At 41.5% G+C, this 19,960-nt stretch overlaps 1 protein-coding gene across 1 annotated transcript in view; it reads right to left on the bottom strand.

Annotated features, from left to right (window-relative positions):
* LOC102282210 (uncharacterized) overlaps positions 1-19,960 on the bottom strand; it is a 171,090-nt gene that overhangs the window by 99,235 nt on the left and 51,895 nt on the right. Inside the window, 1 exon segment of the mRNA XM_070375518.1 lies at positions 11,644-11,793. Within this exon segment, the coding sequence (XP_070231619.1) occupies positions 11,644-11,752 (109 nt within the window). The 5' untranslated portion in view covers positions 11,753-11,793.

Below are 19,960 nucleotides of genomic sequence, written 5' to 3'. Positions count from 1 at the left end.
ATCTCAGATTGTAATGTACCAGTGTATCATGGTGCATTGAATTCTCTCTATATTCATTGTGTAATAGAGGATCAACATTAAAGTCACAGGGGTAGCACACTGGACACTGACCAGACATTTTTATTTAACACAGAAAAATGCTGGTGTAAATGATATTGAAATAAATATGCTCTGATTTAAAATGCAAGTTCCTGAAAGGAAATCCTGGGAGCCATAAAATACCTTTCCCCTCCTCAAGGTTGTCCAAAGGGAAAAATGTCAGACAAGGCTTTCAACTGGGTTGTTATCTTTATGACGCAATTTAATCTGGGATGCTACGAACATGCGGGGCAGGATTGTTAAGCAATAACATCATAAAATATCAAGAAGGGACTAAAGAAAACAGGAGAAACTGTTCCGCGGTTTTCTCACTTCCACGCAAAGATGTGAGAATATTATGTTAACCTGTCTGGCGACCACAGGGAACTGCTCTGAGCCTGCACTGGGCGGGGCCTGCTCCGATGCAAGCGGAGAGACCAAGTGTATTGGTTGTCATGTGGGTTAGACCCTTCACGCGTGTCCTCTCATTTAGGCCTTTTGATAAACAACTTTTAAGATTAGGAGACATTTTCCTCATTTATCCGTTTATTCATGTAATTAACTAATAAACTGTTTTATATCAATATAGATTCAAGGACTGTTACTTTATTCAATAAGTTATAATGTTTAACTTCATTATTTATTTTTATGCTCAAATTATCCTATATTTTATCAGTGGGAACCCCTTCAAGCTGGCTCTTGTGTGCCATGGGCATTTAGACATGTCCCCATTATTGAAGTACTTTCAGATTTTCTGGCACCACAGGATGTTCCAAGTTCAACATCTTCCTTGCCCCAGCCCCAGAACTGACCGTTTTTCCAAGGAGAGATTTTCATACAGAATAGTATTTAGAAACCAAGATTAGAAATGTTAGATGGTACTATTGCTACTGGAGTATAATTATTTCTGACCCTCTCAGTAGATAGGAATAAGCTACAGATGTATATGTATGTGCGTCTGTATGTATACTGACAAGACATATCTGTTTATCTATCTAATCTAGTTTACCTATCTATCCATGAGTTCACATTAATACCTTCAATGGCAACCCCACACCTCGAGGGTATTTCTAAGTTCCTTCTGTTCTATCTGTAACTCCATTGTTCAAGAATGAGAAGCCTGACTTTCATTATCCATAAGATATTTAATTATTAATCCTAGGATACCTAGGATTGGGCTTCCCTCACAGCTCAGTTGGTAAAGAATCTGCCTGCAATGCAGGAGACCGGGGTTCGATCCTTGGGTTGGGAAGATTTCCTGGAGAAGGAAATGACAACCCACTCCAGTATTCTTGCCTGGAGAATTCCATGGACAGAAGAGCCTGGCAGGCTACAGCCCATGGGGTCACAAGAGTCTGATACAACTTAGTGACTAAACCACCACCAGGATACCTAGAAAGGAGTTTTAGACTGTTAGCCCATAACTCAGGGAGAAAGAAATCTACTTATTAGAGTTGAGTATTTGTTTACATTTGATTTTGTGATCCCAAGCAATGTGGCAACCAACCATCTTTTAAACATAAAGCTCATATTTGCAGCTTTTCTTGAGAAATCAGAAGGTATGGCTCTCCCTGCCTTTGGACAGGGCATGAGTGCTTTCCCAGGGTTTGCTGTCTCCCCTACAAATAATCCCTTCTTGCTCTTGCACATTCAAACCCCATGTCACCTGGACCTCTGCCATTCCTGGAAGGACTGTCTCCACCAATGCCTCCTTTTCCTCTCTCTCATTCCCTCCATTCTGGTGGTCAGTGCTGCCACTCCAATAAAAGCAATTCACAAAGAACTGGCTCCATGCTGCTAACCCCAGATACATGATTTTTTCAGCTTTGTTTAACTTGACCCGTTAGTAGCACTGACATGGGATGCCCCATCTTTCCTGTGACAAAAACTGCTCTGGTTCCTTCCCACTTTGTGGCCTCCTCACCCTCCTACACAAGCTCACCCTCCTTTGTTCATTTCAGCTCAGTTCAGTCGCTCAGTCGTGCCTGACTCTTTGTGACCCCATGGACTGCAGCACGCCAGGCCTCCCTGTCCATCACCAACTCCCAGGGTCTACCCAAACTTATATCCATAGTTAGTGATGCCATCCAACCATCTCATCCTCTGTTGTCCCCTTCTTCTCCTGCCTTCAATCTTTCCCAGCATCAGGGTCTTTTCCAGTGAATCAGTTCTTGGCATCAGGTGGCCAAAGTATTGGAGTTTCAGCTTCAGCATGAGTCCTTCCAATGAATATTCAGGGCTGATTTCCTTTAGGATGGACTGGTTGGATCTCCTCACAGTCCAAGGGACTCTCAAGAGTTTTCTTCAACACCACAGTTCAAAAGCATCAATTCTTTGGCACTCAGCTTTCTTTATAGTCCAACTTGCACATCCATACTTGACTATCGGAAAAATCATAGCTTTACTAGATGGACTTTGGTCGGCAAAGTAATGTCTTTGTTTTTTTAATATGTTCTCTAGGTTGGTCATAGCTTTTCTTCCAAGGAGCAAGCATGTTTCAGTTTCATTGCTGCAGTCACCAGCTGCAGTGATTTTGGAGCCCAAGAAAATAAAGTCTGTCACTGTTTCCATTGTTTCCCCATCTATTTGCCATGAAGCAATGGGACCAGATGCCATGATCTTCGTTTTCTGAATGTTGAGCTTTAAGCCAACTTTTTCACTCTCTTTTTTCACTTTTATCAAGAGGCTCTTTAGTTCATCTTTGTTTTCTGCCATAAAGGTGGTGTCATCTGCATATCTGAGGTTGTTGATATTTCTCTCAGCAGTCTTGATTCCAGCTTGTGCTTCATCCAGCCTGGCATTTCACATGAGGTACTCTGCATATAAGTTAAATAAGCAGGGTGACAACATGCAGGCTTGATGTACTCCTTTTCCTATTTGGAACCAGTCTGTTGTTCCATGTCCAGTTCTAACTGTTGCTTCTTGACCTGCATACAGATTTCTCAGGAGGCAGGTGAGGTGGAGTGGTATTCCCATCTCTTTAAGAATTTTCCACAGTTTTTGTGCTCCATACAGTCAAGGGCTTTGGCATAGTCAATAAAGCAGAAGTAAATTTTTTTTTCCCCTGGAATTCTCTTGCTTTTTCGATGATCCAACGGATGTTGGCAATTTGATCTCTGGTTCCTCTGCCCTCCTTTGTGGGGCTGCTAAATGTTGTGGCCCCCTGGAGCTTACGCCTCCTATGGCTCTCTCTGTGATCTCACTTAACCCAATGGGTATCTTCATTTATAACATACAGGGAGCTTGCAAACGTCCATCTCCACGCCTGTTTTCTCTGAGTTCTAGTCACTGCCTTCTCTCAGATGTTTCACAAGTCTCTCAAAGTCAACAGATATGAAGCTGAACTTGTTCCTCTCCAAGTCTGCTCTACCTCCAGACTCTTTCTGCTGTGGTGGCGCTTTCTCTATCCCCCAGACCCAATCCATTAAGAGGTCAGCTTGAATCTCTAATGATCTTCCTCATCTGCCAACTTCTTTTCATTGCCATGTCACCCTCTCTTCCAAAGTATTGCTCCAATGGCCCCTTAACTGGCTCCCCTCCCTTCCCTAACTCTACAGTGTAGTATGTTGTGTGTGTGTGTGGGGGGGGTGGGGGACAGAAAGAGGAGGGAGGGAAATGCAGATTTTCTCACAGCTCTTAGGATGAAAAGAAGACTGCTTAACAACAGCCCGCAAGGCCCTCATGGTTTCCTGATGTCCTACAGCACTCCCCTCTGTTCTTGCTTCTCAGCTATTGCATCTGTTCATCCCTCAGTGGGCAGCCATGTCCTCTTCCCCATGGGGCATTTGTACATGGGCTTTCTTGGTCAAAGAACGCTCTTTTCTTGCATCCCCTAACCCCGGCCAACTCACTTTCAACCTAAAATGTGCCTCACAATTCTTCTCGAGCTCAGTCCTTCCATTTTCAGAAACACTTTCCCTGGACTCGCTGTCTGTGCCTAGCTGCCTCCCTGTTCACACTGATAGCATTAGGAACTTGGCTCAAAGGCATTTTTACCTCTGTGGGATCAGATTAACACCTGCTTTCCTGTTACAGACTGAATACCTCTGTTCCCTCCCTAATTCATATTTGGGACCCTACTCTATGATGTGATGATATTAGGAGATGAGGCCTTTGTGAGGTGCCTGGGATTAATTGGGGTCATGAGGGTGGGACCCTCATGACTGGGATTTGTGCCCCTATAAGAGTCATGAAAGAGCTTGCTTTCTCTCTCTGCTCTCTTCCATATGAGGACATGATGAGAAGTTGGAGTCTGCAATTTTGAAGAGGACTCTCAGCAGAACCCGATCATGCTGGCACCCTGATCTCAGATTTCCAGCCTCCAGACTGTGAGAAGTAAATTTCTCTTGTTTACAAGCCACCCAGTTATGGCATTTTTGCTTATAGCAGCCTCAACTGACCGAGGCACTCCCCTAGGGGCACAGGGTCCACTCTTGTTATCTCTGCTTCTAGCACAGTTCCCAGCAAGACATGTGCTCAAGAAGCTTGTTGAGTAAATGGAGACAACATGATGTGGTGGCTACAAGCATAGACTCTGGGGAAGACTGGCTCTACCCTGTGTATGATGTCAGGCAAGTCACTCAAATTCTCTGAGCCTCAGCTTCCCCATCTGTTAAACAGGGAGAGTGACAGCACTCACCTCATAGGGCTGTTATGAAGATTCAGTGATCTTTGTTTAAATGTAATGCATTCAGAATACTACCCAACAAATAGTAAGGATGATGTGTGTTTGTTAAACATGTAAAATGAACAGGTACTAAATAGTCATTGAATGAATAAGTATTAATGAACCAGAAAGAAAATATGATTTTAAAAAAGAAGTACAAGTGGGCTGTTACTCACATATAGGCCAACGGCCAAATCGTGTTGACTAGAAATAACAAACTAAGTAACAGAAAACAAGATTTAAATTTAATTCAACCTGCATTTGTAAGTCTGTGACTACATGCTGGGAAAACAGCTTCTTACAACTGGGAATACATCTAACATCTTAAGAGAAATGGGGACTCAAATTCTTAATATATTCAATGAAAGCTTTAGGTATGCCTGATGCTATTGACTAGTCATAGGTAGGGCTGAATTATTTCTGTCAAAAATCAGCAAAACAAGAATAAAACTCCCAAATGAACTTTTTATAAACCACCCACAGCTACCACACAAATTCATCCATCAAAGGTTTAAGAATCTTCTTGGAGAAGTCCCCATGCAGCACCTAGTATAAGGCAAGAAAGCACCATGGCTAGGAGACAACACTACAAAACACAGAAATCACATATTCCTACCAGCCCTTATCATATTCTTGAACATTCTTTCAAGTAAAGGAATATAAAAAAAATATCTGGTTCATCATTTCTTCCTTTGAGCATGTATGACTTTGTCAGGGTATTAGCAATGAAAACCTTCAGGTCTAGTTTTCATCCAATGTATACTTTTTTTTTTCACTATAAAGGGGTGTATTATTATAGGACTAAAGACAGTTAAAAAGTTTTTGATATAGTGTTTCTGTCAGTTTTTAAGGTTTTGTTGTTGCTTTGGGAGAAAAAAAAGGAAGGACAGTTGTGGTATTAAGAAAGGGTGCTTGGCAAAGGGGAAAGAGCTCAAAACAACAAAGTCATTAGAGCTACTGCAGCAAACTAGGAAGACACTATTAGTTTCTACTTAAAGGTACTACATAAATTACTGTAGCTTGTTTAGTTCAATTTATATGCACACAATATCGAATTAAAATTGTGAGTTGTTTCAGTGAAAATGCACCAACAGAAGGGAGATTTCATTTTCTTCATGAAAAAAGAAAGTCAGCTGTGAGGCCAGATTTTCATCCAACCTTAATTGTGAGCTGATTCTGATTGAGAGAAAAGGCTCTGTTTAAATATTTGTCCCAGGAGAGACAAAGGGTTGGGTGAAGACTTGGTGCACAGTTCTGCTGGCTGTGGGAGGCTGCAGCCAGCAACTGGGGCTGTGGGTCAGGGAAACTGAAGCCAAGCTGTGCAGAGAAGAAATTCACACCACACACCAAGACCTGGTCCTCCCTACCAGCCTCATCTCCCTCCCACGTGCTGGAACGAGATTCTCTTCCACCTCCACATTTTACCTGTGCTGCTTTCTCTGCAGACAGTGCCCTCTAAACAGCGCTTGGCTAAGTCTCTTATGTTCTTTAAGCCTTTGGTGTCACCTCTTCCAAAAAGCTTTCTCCAACCCTCAGGTGGGAGACATCTCTCCTCTGCACTGAGTGCCACAGTCATGTATTTCTCATCACTTATGCTGTGTATCCAGTTTGGGCAGGAGATGCAATTTAATCAATTCTATTTCTAGCAACAGTGCCTGGCGTGAAGAAGACACAGTAGGTATCTGAATAATGTTGAAAGATGTCAACCTGCTGGGTAACACGCAAAGACACAGCCAGCAGAATCCATTCTGGATTTTCAATAATGACTGGGTACTTTCTATGGAGGAATGATTGAGAATAAAGGCAAAAAGATGCTTGAGGTTCTATGTGAGGCTCCTCTACCTATTAATACCTTAAATAATAGGGTTCAGGTTAGTCTAATTTGTCTCCCGCCCACTTCCCTGTTTTGGGTCATGCTTTTGGTACTGTCTTATTTAAAAAATTTTTTATTGAACATAAGGTCACAAAGATTTTCTATGTTTTGTTCTAGTTTTAGGTTTTTACATTAAATTTTATGATTCATTTTGAGTTAGCTTTTGTATATGGTACAGGGTTTGGGTTGAGTGTTTTCTCTGGGGCGAGGGTGACAGATGAATATTCAGTAGTTCCACACCTATTGGTGAAGGTGAAAGAGGAGAGTGAAAAACCTGGTTTAAAACCCAACATTCAAAAAACAAAGATCATGGCATCTGGTCCTATCACTTCATGGCAAATAGATGGGGAAAAAGTGGAAATGGTGGCAGACTTCCTTAGGCTCCAAAATCAATGTGGATGGTGACTGCAGCCACGAAGTTAAAGGTGTTCTTGCTCCTTGGAAGAACAGCTATGACAAGCCTACACAGTGTTTTGCCAAGAAAGGTCCCTATAGTCAAAGCTATGTTTTTTCCAGTAGTCATGTATAGATATAAGAGTGGGATCATAAAGAAGGCTGAGCACTGAACAATGATACTTTTGAACTGTGGTGCTGGAGAAGACTCTTGAGAGTCCCTTGGATAGCAAGGAGATCAAACCAGTCAGTCCTGAAGGAAATTAACCCTGAATATTTATTGGAAGGACTGATGCTGAAGCTGAGCTCCAATACTCTGGCCAGCTGATGCAAAGAGCCGACTTATTGGAAAAGACTCTGATGCTGGGAAATATTGAGGGCAAGAGAAGGGGGTGACAGAGGATGAGATGGTTGGATGGCATCACTGACTCAATGGACATGAATTTGAGCAAGCTCAGGGAGATAGTGAAGGACAGGGAAGGCTGGCATACTGCAGTCTATGTGGTCACAGAGAATCGGACACAAATTAGTGATTGAACAACAATTTTTTGAAAAGATTATTCTTTCTCTTCTGCATTGTCCTTTGCAATTTTGTCAAAAAATCAATTGTCTATGTCAGTGGGGAGAAAAATTTGGTGTTTTCTATTCTGTAACATCAATCTATTTAATTATTTTCACACCAATACCACACTGTAACAAGTACTGTAACTTTATAATTAGTCTTAAAATCCAGTAATTTAATCTCCCAACTTTGTTATTCTTTTTAAAAATTATTTTGGTGCATTTCCATATTAATTTGACAATTATCTTATCATTTTTTACCAAGAAAAGCTTACTGGGGTTGAGTTGAATCTATAGGTAAATTTGGAGAAAATTGAAATTTTAACACTCTTGAGTTTTCCAACCCACAAAACAAGGCATGTCTCTATATTTTAATAAGGTTGTCTTTAGCTCAACAATGTTTTGTCACTTTTAGCATATAGGTCTTATACACTTTTGCTGGATTTATCTCTATTTATTTTTTCTATGCTATTGGGAATGGCAACCCACTTCAGTATTCTTGCCTCTTCTTCATATCTTCTGCTTCTGTTAGGTCCCTACCATTTATGTCCTTTATTGAGCCCATCTTTGCATGAAATGTTCCCTTGGTATCTCTAATTTTCTTGAAGAGATCTCTGCTGAAGAAGAGATGGCAAGACTACACAGATGAACTTATACAAAAAAGATCTTCATGACCCAGATAATCATGATGGTGGGATCACTCACCTAAAGCCAGACATCCTGGAATGTGAAGTCAAGTGGGCCTTAGGAAGCATCACTACGAACAAAGCTAGTGGAAGTGATGGAATTCCACTTGAGCTATTTCAAATCCTGAAAGATGATGCTGTGAAAGTGCTGCACTCAATATGCCAGCAAATTTGGAAAACTCAGCAGTGGCCACAGGACTGGAAAATGTCAGTTTTCATTCTTCTTAGATTATGATGTATATTCTTAATCAAAGTATATTCTGATTATATTTTATCTCCTTTGAATCCTTATGAGTTAAAACTGTTTGCCTTTTTTTAGTGGTTGCATTAGGGTTTATAATATGTATCTTTACCTTATTTCAGTCTACCTGTAAGTGATATTATACCACTTCATGTATAGAATAGAAACCTTACAATAGTATTCTTCTATTACTCCCCTCCCAGTTTTTTTTTGATACTGTTGTCATAAATTTTACTTCTACATGTTATAAACTCCATAATACATTGTTATTTTTGTTTAAGTGGTCAATTATCTTTTAAAGAAATTTAAATAATAAACAACTTATATAATTGCCCATGTAGTTATCAATGCTCTGTATTCCTTTGTGGGGGTCCATTTTTCCATTTGGTATCATCTTCCTTCTGCCTAAAGGACTTTGGTATCTCTCATGGTGCAGGTTTGCTGGTGGTGACATCATCCAGATTCTATAGATTTGAAAATGTCTTTACTTTGTTTTTGTTTTGAAAGATATTTTTGCCAGATAGAGAATCCTAGATTGACAGGTTTTTTTCTTTCAGTACTTTAAAGATCTTTTCCACTGAACTCCCTTATGCTGAATTCAGAAGCAAGAAATTTACTATCTTCTTTATTTGTTCTTCTGTAGCTGCCACTCCAGGACTCTTGCCTGGAAAATCCCATGGACGGAGGAGCCTGGTAGGCTGCAGTCCATGGGGTTACTGAGGGTTGGACACGACTGAGCGACTTCACTTTCACTTTTCACTTTCATGCATTGGAGAAGGAAATGGCAACCCACTTCAGTGTTCTTGCCTGGAGAATCCCACGATCGGGGGAGCCTGGTGGGCTGCCATCTGTGGGGTCACACAGAGTTGTACATGACTGAAGCGACTAAGCGACTTAGCAGTAGCAGCAGCTGCCTTTAAGGTTTTTTCTTTATTATCTGTTTTGAGAAATTTGATTATTATATACCCTGGTGTTGTTTTCTTCATGTTCTTGTGCTTGCGGTTTGTTGGGCTACTTCATGAAATCTGCTTTCATCAAATTTGAAAACATTTCAGTGATTACTTCTTCAAATATTTTTCCTGTTCTTCCTGTTTCTTTCCCTTCTATTGAACTAGTTCAACTACAAGTATATTAGGATGATTTAATTATCTTGTACTCTTTTCTTTCTTTTTAAAAATTCTTTTTTCTCTTTATGTTTCATTTTGAATTGTTCCAGTTTGGATGGATAGTTTTATCTTCACGTTTACTAATTTTTCTTCTGCCATGTTTACTCTGTTGTTAACCCTAACCAGTTTAATTTTCATCTCACATACTGTAGTTTTAATCTCTAGATATTTGAGTCTTTTTTATATTTTCCATGTCTCTACTTAATTTTTTAACATATGTAACTATAGTACATTTTAAGATCCTTGTCTGCTAATTCTAACATCTGCATCAGTTCTAGTTCAATTTTCATTGATTGATTTTTCTCCTCATTATGGATGTGAGTATAGATTTCAATTATTTTTTTCCACAGAAAACCAAACTGCCCTCCAAAAATGTTTTATCATTTCCCATCACTACCAATACATGGGAGTGTTTGTTTCCCTCCCTCTCCTGCCAACACTGAATTTGACAGCCTTTAATCTTTGTCAGTCTCACACGATTTACTCCTAAAATAGATACTTATTTTTCTAATTAAAAACTTTTTTTGGCTGCACTATGCAGCATGTGGATAGTTCCCAGACCAGGTACTGAACCTGTGCCCTCTGCAGCAGAAGTGTGAAGTCAACCACTGGACTGCCAGGGAAGTCCCACAACCGATATTTATTGAGCACCAACTATAAGCCTAGTGACAGATGGTGGCAATTGTGTAGTGTTCAAGCAGTCATAGTAGCTGCCCACATGGTGCTTATTATCTTGTGATGCTTACTCTTTTATTTGCATTTCATTAATTATTAGCAATCATAGTTGAGAAATTTTTCTCGTTTATTGTCCAGTTATATTTCTTCTTTGCATATGGCTTACTAATGTTTACTGACCAGTTTCAAGTGGATTGTTTGAATTTTTATTCCTATGTAACAGCTATTCATTTACTAAGAATAAATATCTATTTCACTTTGTGAATAATTAAAAATATCTTATAAACAATGATTTTTTAAAATAAATTAACATTTGTATGCAATTTCTTTGAAGAAATGGTTTACATGTTACTCAAATATTTTTTTCTATATTGAAAGTAAACAGAAATTGATTTTGGTATTAAAAACATGGCCCTTAAAGACAAACATTTTTGAGCAATGCAAAAATACAAAACACATATATGAATACATAAGATATTGTGCTCTTGCTCAGTCATATCCAGGTCTTTGTGACCCCATGGACTGTAGCCTCCCAGGCTCCTCTGTCCATAGGATTTTTCAGGCAAGAATTCTGGAGCAGGTTGCCATTTCCTCCTCCAGACATAAGACAGACATAAACACATAATAAATAAAACTTTCATATGTATTTGATATCAACAAATAAATGACTTACAGTCTTTAGAAATAATCAAGCAGATCCCAAATGCCATTTTACTCTTTTAATAATGAAATGGAAAGTCAAAGAGATGAAACATTCCCAGATTAAACATTTCCAGCTGATTAGATATTTCTGGCAAAGCCATGCCATCTGTATTAGAAATGCCCTATATACAAGACTTAATTTGTAATTGTCTAAGATCTATTCTTTCGAAGGAGAAAATGTCAAAATCCCCATTATAGAATATTTGCTTACCCACTGAAGAGTAGTAGCAGGAGTTCTCAAAGGCATGTGCTATGTATTCATCTGGCTGTTTGGGTAAATGCTTCCTGGGGCACCAGGAAGGATCCCCTGATTGAGACACAGGTTCTATAACAGGCCCAGTGTCTTTTTAGCATTCATGGTCAACATGAAGTGGACAGGGGGATAGTGGATCCTGAGAAGCATTTCAACTCTATGGCCAGGGGTATGACTTACATACATCGTATAGCTAAGGAGTGTTAGCCCTCTGAATATGATGGAAGAAATGTATGTCACCACTTATGCTATGAGCAGCTTTAATAATGGGGATGATGATAGCAGCCAGCAAAGCCCCCAAAAGCCCAACTCACCAATTCCTCCCGTAGGCCTGGGCCCCTTGACTGACCTGTTTGGTGAAGGTGGTCTCTGGCCACCTCAAACAAGCGCAGATGCATGTTGGTGATGGGGTTGAAGGAGCCACAGGCCAGGAGCACCACAGGGATTCGGCTCTTCATCCTGTCAGACACATCCACACCCGCTGCTGCAGCCACCCTGCCTTCATTGGGACAAAAACTCAAGTCAGAGAGTTGGCACCAAGACAAGTGTACAATTGCTGAGATAACTATGAAACTTGAATGGCATCTAAAAATTACAGTTAATGTGGATTTCTTGATTTTTATGATCATCTGTTGTGGTTATGTAGGATAATGGCCTTATCAGATATAAACAAAAAGTTTTTGTAGATTACAAAAGGAAAAGACAACTGTCCAAATCAGTGTCTCTGAACCACATACAGGCCATTATTTCTTACTTGTAAGATGACTGAGGAGGCAAGAATAACAACATTTACAGGAGGCTTACCATGGTCAGGAACTGAGCCAAAGTATATCCCTTATCTCAATAAATCCTTCCAAGTTAATCCTGAGTGGTTACTTATAGGAGCTTAGAAGCTGCAAGGTCAAGACTGGAACCCAGGCAGCCTGACCTAGAAACCATGTTTTCTTGTAACCTCTATACTCTTCCTGTGCTTTGAGGGTCACCTTAGGGTCACCAGGGGCTTCCCTGGTGGCTCAGAGGTTAAAATGTCTGCCTGCAATGCGGGAGACCCGGGTTCAATCCCTGGGTCAGGAAGATCCCCTGGAGAAGGAAATGGCAACCCACTCCAGTATTCTTGCCTGGAGAATCCCATGGACAGAGGAGCCTGGTGGGCTACAGTCCACTGGGTCTCAAAGACTCGGACACGACTGAGCGACTTCACTTTCACTTTCACTTTAGGGTCAAAAGGAGTATGTAAGATGCTCCAAATGCCACCTCTGATAGTCCAAATAGAAGTCACAATGCCCCAGAGCAGAGGAGTGGTACTTTTTAAAAACTTATTTTAAAATAATTTCAGACTTACCAAAAAAAGCTGCAAAATTTTTACAAAGAATTCCTATGCACAGAATCCCTAAATGTTAACATCTTAGCACACTTGCTATATATCATTTATTCTCTCTCTCCATATACACATGCATACATGTATATACCTATAAATAATTTTTTTTCTGAAATGTCTGAAAATAAGTTGCAGACATAATATCTCTTTACCTCTAAATATTTCAGTATATATTTTCTAAGAGAAAAGACATTTTCTTATATAACTGCAGAGAAATGATTAAAATCAGAAAATTAAGTACTATTAATTTACTATAAATTATCCCATGGACGGAGGAGCCTGGTAGGCTCCAGTCCATGGGGTCGCTAAGAGTCGGACACGACTGAGCGACTTTGCAGCAGCAGCAAGCTACAGTAGTATTATCTAATCTATAGATCTTTTCTGATTTCACCCATTGTCCTTTATCTGGAGTCCTAGCATTCTGAGGTGGGCAGGCTAAGCCATTTGTCCCCTCACTCTGTAGCTTTCAGCACTGGGGAAAGTTGGTTAAAGTAAGGTTAAGGTAAAGAGGTTGAAGTTTAAGGTTAAAGTAAAGCAGAAAACAGCCTGGGCTCCAGGACAGGCTGGCAGACAGGGCTCTCTTAACTCTGAGGCATTGCCTTCTACAGTGTTGGTGAAGTGCTCAACTGGAGTTCAGGCCTTAGTTTGAATCCTAGTTCTGCCTCTTACTGGCTATGTGACCTAGTGCAAATCACAGTCCCTTTCAAGCCTTAGATTCTCCATATGCAGACATATGGAGTAATATGTCAGTAATAATGGGGACATTATTACTTACACTTACAGGGTTGTTGTAAGGATAAATGAACTACGGATGGAAAATGTCTGGGTGCACAGGAAGCATTTAATAAATAACCACTGTCACTGTGATGATGATGATGCAATGATAAAAAGGATGTTGCTGTTGACCACACGATGGAGGAGGGGAAGGGGAAAGGTGGTGGCAGTATGTTTGTGATTCAGTTCAGTTCAGTTGCTCAGTCGTGTCCGACTCTTTGCAACCCCATGAACCACAGCATGCCAGGACTCCCTGTCCATCACCAACTCCCAAAGTCCACTCAAACTCATCATGTACATTGAGTCAGTGATGCCATCCAACCATCTCATCCTCTGTCATCCTCTTCTCCTCCTGCTTTCAATCTTTCCCAGCATCAGGGTCTTTTCAAATGAGTCAGCTCTTCACAACAGGTGGCCAAAGTATTGGAGTCTCAGCTTCAACATCAGTCCTACTAATGAACACCCAGGACTGATCTCCTTTAGGATGGACTGGTTGGATCTCCTTGCAGTCCAAGGGACTCTCAAGAGTCTTTTACAACACCACAGGTCAAATGCATCAATTCTTTGGCGCTCAGCTTTCTTTATAGTCCAACACTGACATCCATACATGACTACTGGAAAAACCACAGCTTTGACTAGACAGACCTTTGCTGAAAAAGTAATATCTTTGCTTTTCAATATGCTGTCTAGGTTGGTCATAACTTTCCTTCCAAGGAGTAAATGTCTTTTAATTTCATGACTGCAATCACCACCCACAGTGATTTTGGAGCCCAGAAAAATAAAGTCAGCCACTGCTTCCACTTTTTCCCCATCTATTTGCCATGAAGTGATGGGACCAGATGCCATAATCTTAGTTTTCTGAATGTTGAGCTTTAAGCCAACTTTTTCACTCTCCTCTTTCACTTTCATCAAGAGGCTCTTTAGTTCTTCTTCACTTTCTGCCATAAGGGTGGTATCATCTGCATATCTGAGGTTATTGATATTTCTCCTGGCAATCTTGATTCCAGCTTGTGCTTCTTCCAGCCCAGCGTTTCTCATGATGTACTCTGCATAGAAGTTAAATAATCAGGGTGACAATATACAGTCTTGACGTACTCCTTTTCCTATTTGGAACCAGTCTGCTGTTCCATGTCCAGTTCTAACTGTTGCTTCCTGACCTGCATACAGGTTTCTCAAGAGGCAGGTCAGATGGTCTGGGATTCCCATCTCTTTCAGAATTTTCCACAGTTTATTGTGATGCACACAGTCAAAGGCTTTGGCATAGTCAATAAAGCAGAACTAGATGTTTTTCTGGAACTCTCTTGCTTTTTCCATGATCCAGCAGATGTTGGCAATTTGATCTCTGGTTCCTCTGCCTTTTCTAAAACCAGCTTGAACATCAGGAAGTTCATGATTCACGTATTACTGAAGCCTGGCTTGGAGAATTTTGAGCATTACTTTACTAGCGTGTGAGATGAGTGCAATTGTGCAGTAGCTTGAGCATTCTTTGGCATTGGCTTTCTTTGGGATTGGAATGAAAACTGACCTTTTCCAGTCCTGTGGCCACTGCTGAGTTTTCCAAATTTGCTGGTACATTGAGTGCAGCACTTTCACAGCATCATCTTTCAGGATTTGAAAGAGCTCAACTGGAATTCCATCACTTCCACTAGCTTTGTTCGTAGTGATGCTTCCTAAGGCCCACTTGACTTCACATTCCAGATGTCTGGCTCTAGGTGAGTGATCATACCATCCTGATTATCTTGGTTGTGAAGCTCTTTTTTGTACAGTTCTTCTGTGTATTCTTGCCACCTCTTATTCATATCTTTTGCTTCTGTTAGGTCCCTACCATTTCTGTCCTTTATTGAGCCCATCTTTGCATGAAATGTTCCCTTGGTATCTCTAATTTTCTTGAAGAGATCTCTGCTGCTGCTGCTGCTAAGTTGCTTCAGCCGTGTCCAGATTCTGTGCGACCCCATAGACGGCAGCCCACTAGGCTCCTCTCTCCATGGGATTCTCCAGGCAACAACACTGGAGTGGGTTGCCATTTCCTTCTCCAATGAATGAAAGTGAAAAGTGAAAGTGAAGTCGCTCAGTCATGTCCGACTCTTCACAACCGCATGGACTGCAGCCTATCAGGCTCCTCCACCCATGGGATTTTCCAGGCAAGAGTACTGGAGTGGGTTGCCATTGCCTTCTCTGAAGAGATCTCTAGTCTTTCCCATTCTGCTGTTTTCCTCTATTTCTTTGCACTGATTGCTGAGGAAGGCTTTCTTATCTCCCCTTGCTATTCTTTGGAACTCTGCATTCAAATGGGTATATCTTTCCTTTTCTCCTTTGCTTTTTGCTTCCCTTCTTTTCACAGCTATTTTTAAGGCCTCTTCAGACAGCCATTTTACTTTTTTGCATTTCTTTTCTTGGGGAAGTGGTCAACCACTTCCTTAATTCCTGTCTCCTGTACAATGTCATGAACCTCCATCCATGGTTCATCAGGCACTCTGTCTATCAGATCTAGGCCCTTAAATCTATTTCTCACTTCCACTGTATAATCATAAGGAATTTGATTTAGGTCATATCTGAATGGTCTAGTGGATTTCTCCACTTTCTTCAATTTCAGTCTGAATTTGGCAATAAGGAGTTCATGATCTGAGCCACAGTCAGCTCCCGGTCTTGTTTTTGCTGACTGTATAGAGCTTCTCCATCTTTGGCTGCAAAGAATATAATCAATCTGATTTCAGTGTTGACCATCTGGTGACGTCCATGTTTAGAGTCTTCTCTTGTGTTGTTGGAAGAGGGTGTTTGCTATGACCAGTGTGTTCTCTTGGCAAAACTCTGTTACCCTTTGCCCTGCTTCATTCTGTACTCCAAGGCCAAATTTGCCTGTTACTCCAGGTGTTTCTTGACTTCCTTCTTTTGCATTCCAGTTCCCTATAATGAAAAGGACATCTTTTTTGGGTGTTAGTTCTAGAAGTTCTTGTAGGTCTTCATACAATTTTTCAGGTTCAGCTTCTTCAGCATTACTGGTTGGGGCATAGACTTGGATTACTGTGATATTGAACGGTTTGCCTTGCAAACGAGCAGATCATTCTGTCGTTTTTGAGACTGCATCCAAGTACTGCATTTCGGGCTCTTTTGTTGACCATGATAGCTACTCCATTTCTTCTAAGGGATTCCTGCCTGCAGTAGCAGATATAATGGTCATCTGAGTTAAATTCACCCATTCCAGTCCATTTTAGTTCACCAATTCCTAGAATGTTGATGTTCACTCTTGCCATCTCCTGTTTGACCACTTCCAATTTGCCTTGATTCATGACCTAACATTCCAGGTTCCTATGCAATATTGCTCTTTACAGCATCAAACCTGACTTCTATCACCAGTCCCATCCACAACTGGGTGTTGTTCTTGCTTTGGCTCCATCCCTTTATTCTTTCTGGAGTTATTTCTCCACTGATCTCCCGTAGCATACTGGGGACCTACTGACCTGGGGAGTTCATCTTTCAGTGTCCTATCTTTTTGCCTTTTCATACTGTTCATGGGGTTCTCAAGGCAAGAATACTGAAGTGGTTTGCCATTCCCTTCTCCAGTGGACCACATTCTGTCAGACCTCTCGACCATGACCCATCCGTCTTGGGTGGCCCCACACAGCATGGCTTAGTTTCACTGAGTTAAACAAGGCTGTGGTCCATGTGATTGGCTAGCTGTCTGTGATTGTGGTTTTAGTCTATCTGCCCTCTGATGCCCTCTCTCAGTGCCTACCGTCTTACTTGGGTTTTTCTTGGCAGCTTTCAAAAAGGCTCCTTGTGACCCTCATTTCCTGGTATTTACCTGTAGACCCCTCTCGTTGAATGTGGACAGGACCTACTGACTTGCTTCTAGTGAAGATTCCACTAGACTCCTCACTAGAGGATTCCGCTTCTCAGAGAAGGTTACAAAGTCTCTGGCTTCCCTCTTCTTCACCTCTTTCAATTTCTCTTTTGCTCAGTCTGAAGAATTTGGCGACTATGTTGTGAGCTGCCTCATGGAGAGACCCATAGGGCAAAGAATTGAAAGTCCTCTGGTGATGACAGCCTGCGAGAAACTGAGTCCTGTTAACAACCATGGGAGAGAATGGGTGAGACCACAGCCCCACAAACACCTTGACTGCAACCCTGTAAGAGACTCTGAACCAGACACCCCAATTCAGTGGAGCCGCCTCTAGATTCCTGACTCACAGAAACTCTGAGATGATAAATGTGTGACATTTTAAGCTGCTGTGTTTGGGGGTAATTCGTTATGCAGCAACAGGTAACTATTAGAATGACCAACAAGAGGAATGCATTTACTTCTTCCTTACTCCTCTTGCTATGTTGGCCTTGGCTGTAATTCTGCAGTTAAAAGGGTAACATGGATAGTCCTTGGTTACTGGAACCTGATTCCTCTCTGTACTGGAGGAAACTGTTTTAATCTGGCCCTTGCTGCTGCTTGTACCAGCTGTATCCAACTACTACTTGCTTCACACTTTATAGTCTAGCTGTGATAAACTTCTTGTCAGTGGTTTCTCTGTGAGCTCCTCATGGCCTCCTGCTTCACCTTCAAGTGCTTTGATTTTGGGTTGGCTAACAAGTTTGTTTGGGTTTTCCATAACATCTTAAAGTTTCTGGCCAACCCAGTATATGCTACTTTAGTTTCTTCCAACTGGAATACTCACAGCACATCCCAATCTGTTAAGACCCAACTCAGGTGATGATATTACGTATGTGACTTCAATCATTATGTCCTGATTGCCTGCTAGGTGTTTGTTATCAGTTAGGGAGGTATTTGGCTGCAAGTTCCAGAAGCTAATCTCAACGACTTAAACAAATAAAGGTTTATCTGTTTTCCACATGATGAAATATCTAGAAGTAGGCAGCAGCTGGCACTGGATCACTGGCTCAACAATGACCTACAGTTTGCTCACTTTTCCCTCGTGGTCGCAAGAGGTCATCAAGATTGCTGCTGTAGCCACATCCATCATGACTATAATCAAGCCAGGAAGAAGGAGCAAAGAGCTATACAGACTAGATGCCCCTCTTAAGCAAGAACACAAAAGTTTTTAAAGAACTTTTCTGTAGATTTTGCTTCTGCCTCATGGCCATAGGTCCAGTGGCCACTCTAGGCAAGAGAAGCTGGAAGAGCAAGTCTTTAGCTTTGTAGCCTCCAGTTTGGAAGCAGTAGGGAAAAGGGAGTTGGGAATAGGATTAGTTAATTCACAGCATCTGCCACAATGGCTTTTCTGACACCTAGGCTAACTGATCTCTGCTCACCTTTAGTAAGTCACATACCACATTTTTTGGAAAAACCTATTCTTATGTCTGTCTTCCCAACCAGAGAGTAAGCCCCTTAAGAGAAGGAGTGGTGTTTTCTTCATTTTTGATCTCAACTTCCAGCACAGAGCCTGGCCCAGAGGAGGCCTGAGTGGAGACTGAAAGGGCACCGGCCAGCTGGCCAGTGGACCCATGTCCTATTACTGGGAAGGCTTAAACACCTTCTCAGGTACAAAGAGAAGTTGTCCTGGGAGTATTCTGAGCTACAGTGGTGTGAAGATAAAAAAAGTCTCAACTGAGGCAGGCTGTGGTTTGCTTCTCACTTCCTTTGAGGCAGCAGGGACATCCCCTGCTATGTGAGAAGAAAGTAGCCTGCGTGTGAGAACTGCTGCCCCTGGCTTTTTCCAGGGGAGGGCGGATCTTTAATGAGAGAGTATTTGCAGAGTGTGCTGAGCTACTCACAGGAGCAGCCTTGTGATGAGTGTAGCTGAAGAGGATGGCTGGTTTTGTTTTTTTGTTTGTTTGTCTTGTTTTTTTTTAAACAATTGTTAGGAGGCCTTTCAAAATTCTATTTTATTTTGACAAAATATCATGTTTTTAGAGCCCTTAAAACATCTAACTGCAGCATCTCAGGTAACCTGGGGTTTTGATGCATTTTCCCAAAGTCCCCAGAAACTGTAAATTAGAACATTAGTTTGAATGGCAGCCTCAATGTGATGCAGTGCCATGTTGGGAAGGAGAATAAATCATATGTAGCAAGTGTCTGTCTGTCTTTTCTTTCCTCGCATGGGCACCTGGAACCACGCTGCTCTGAGAGCGACTTGCCCTGTCTTAACCGTGCCTCAGGCGGGAGGGTGCAGTGGGCATACGCTGCCAGGCTCAGGAATGAAGTCAGTGCACCTGCACTGTTGCATCATTTGTACTCTCCAGCTGGCTTCAACTAAACACCCTCCCAAGCCCAAACCCAGAGGAATACAGTGACAGGTCTGAGACGGACTCCCTCCTGGGGTCCACCAGAGAATAAACCCGGCTCAAATTTGAGCACATCTCAAAAGCTGGATGCACGCCATAAATGACTCATCTATAAAACAGAATTAAAAAGAGAGAAAAAAAAAGTGACTCATTTGTTCTATCATGTCCAGTGAGTATCCAGTGAGATGAAGCAAGCGTGGGGGTCTTTTGCTACTGGGAAACACTTCTCATCAAGAAGCATTTAGTGGGAGGTCCACAGAATGAGCAGTAATTGCAGCTGAAG

The sequence above is a fragment of the Bos mutus genome, chromosome 1 (genome assembly GCF_027580195.1).
Source record: "Bos mutus isolate GX-2022 chromosome 1, NWIPB_WYAK_1.1, whole genome shotgun sequence".
NCBI lineage: Eukaryota > Metazoa > Chordata > Mammalia > Artiodactyla > Bovidae > Bos > Bos mutus.
This window is presented reverse-complemented; position numbering and strand designations above follow the sequence as displayed.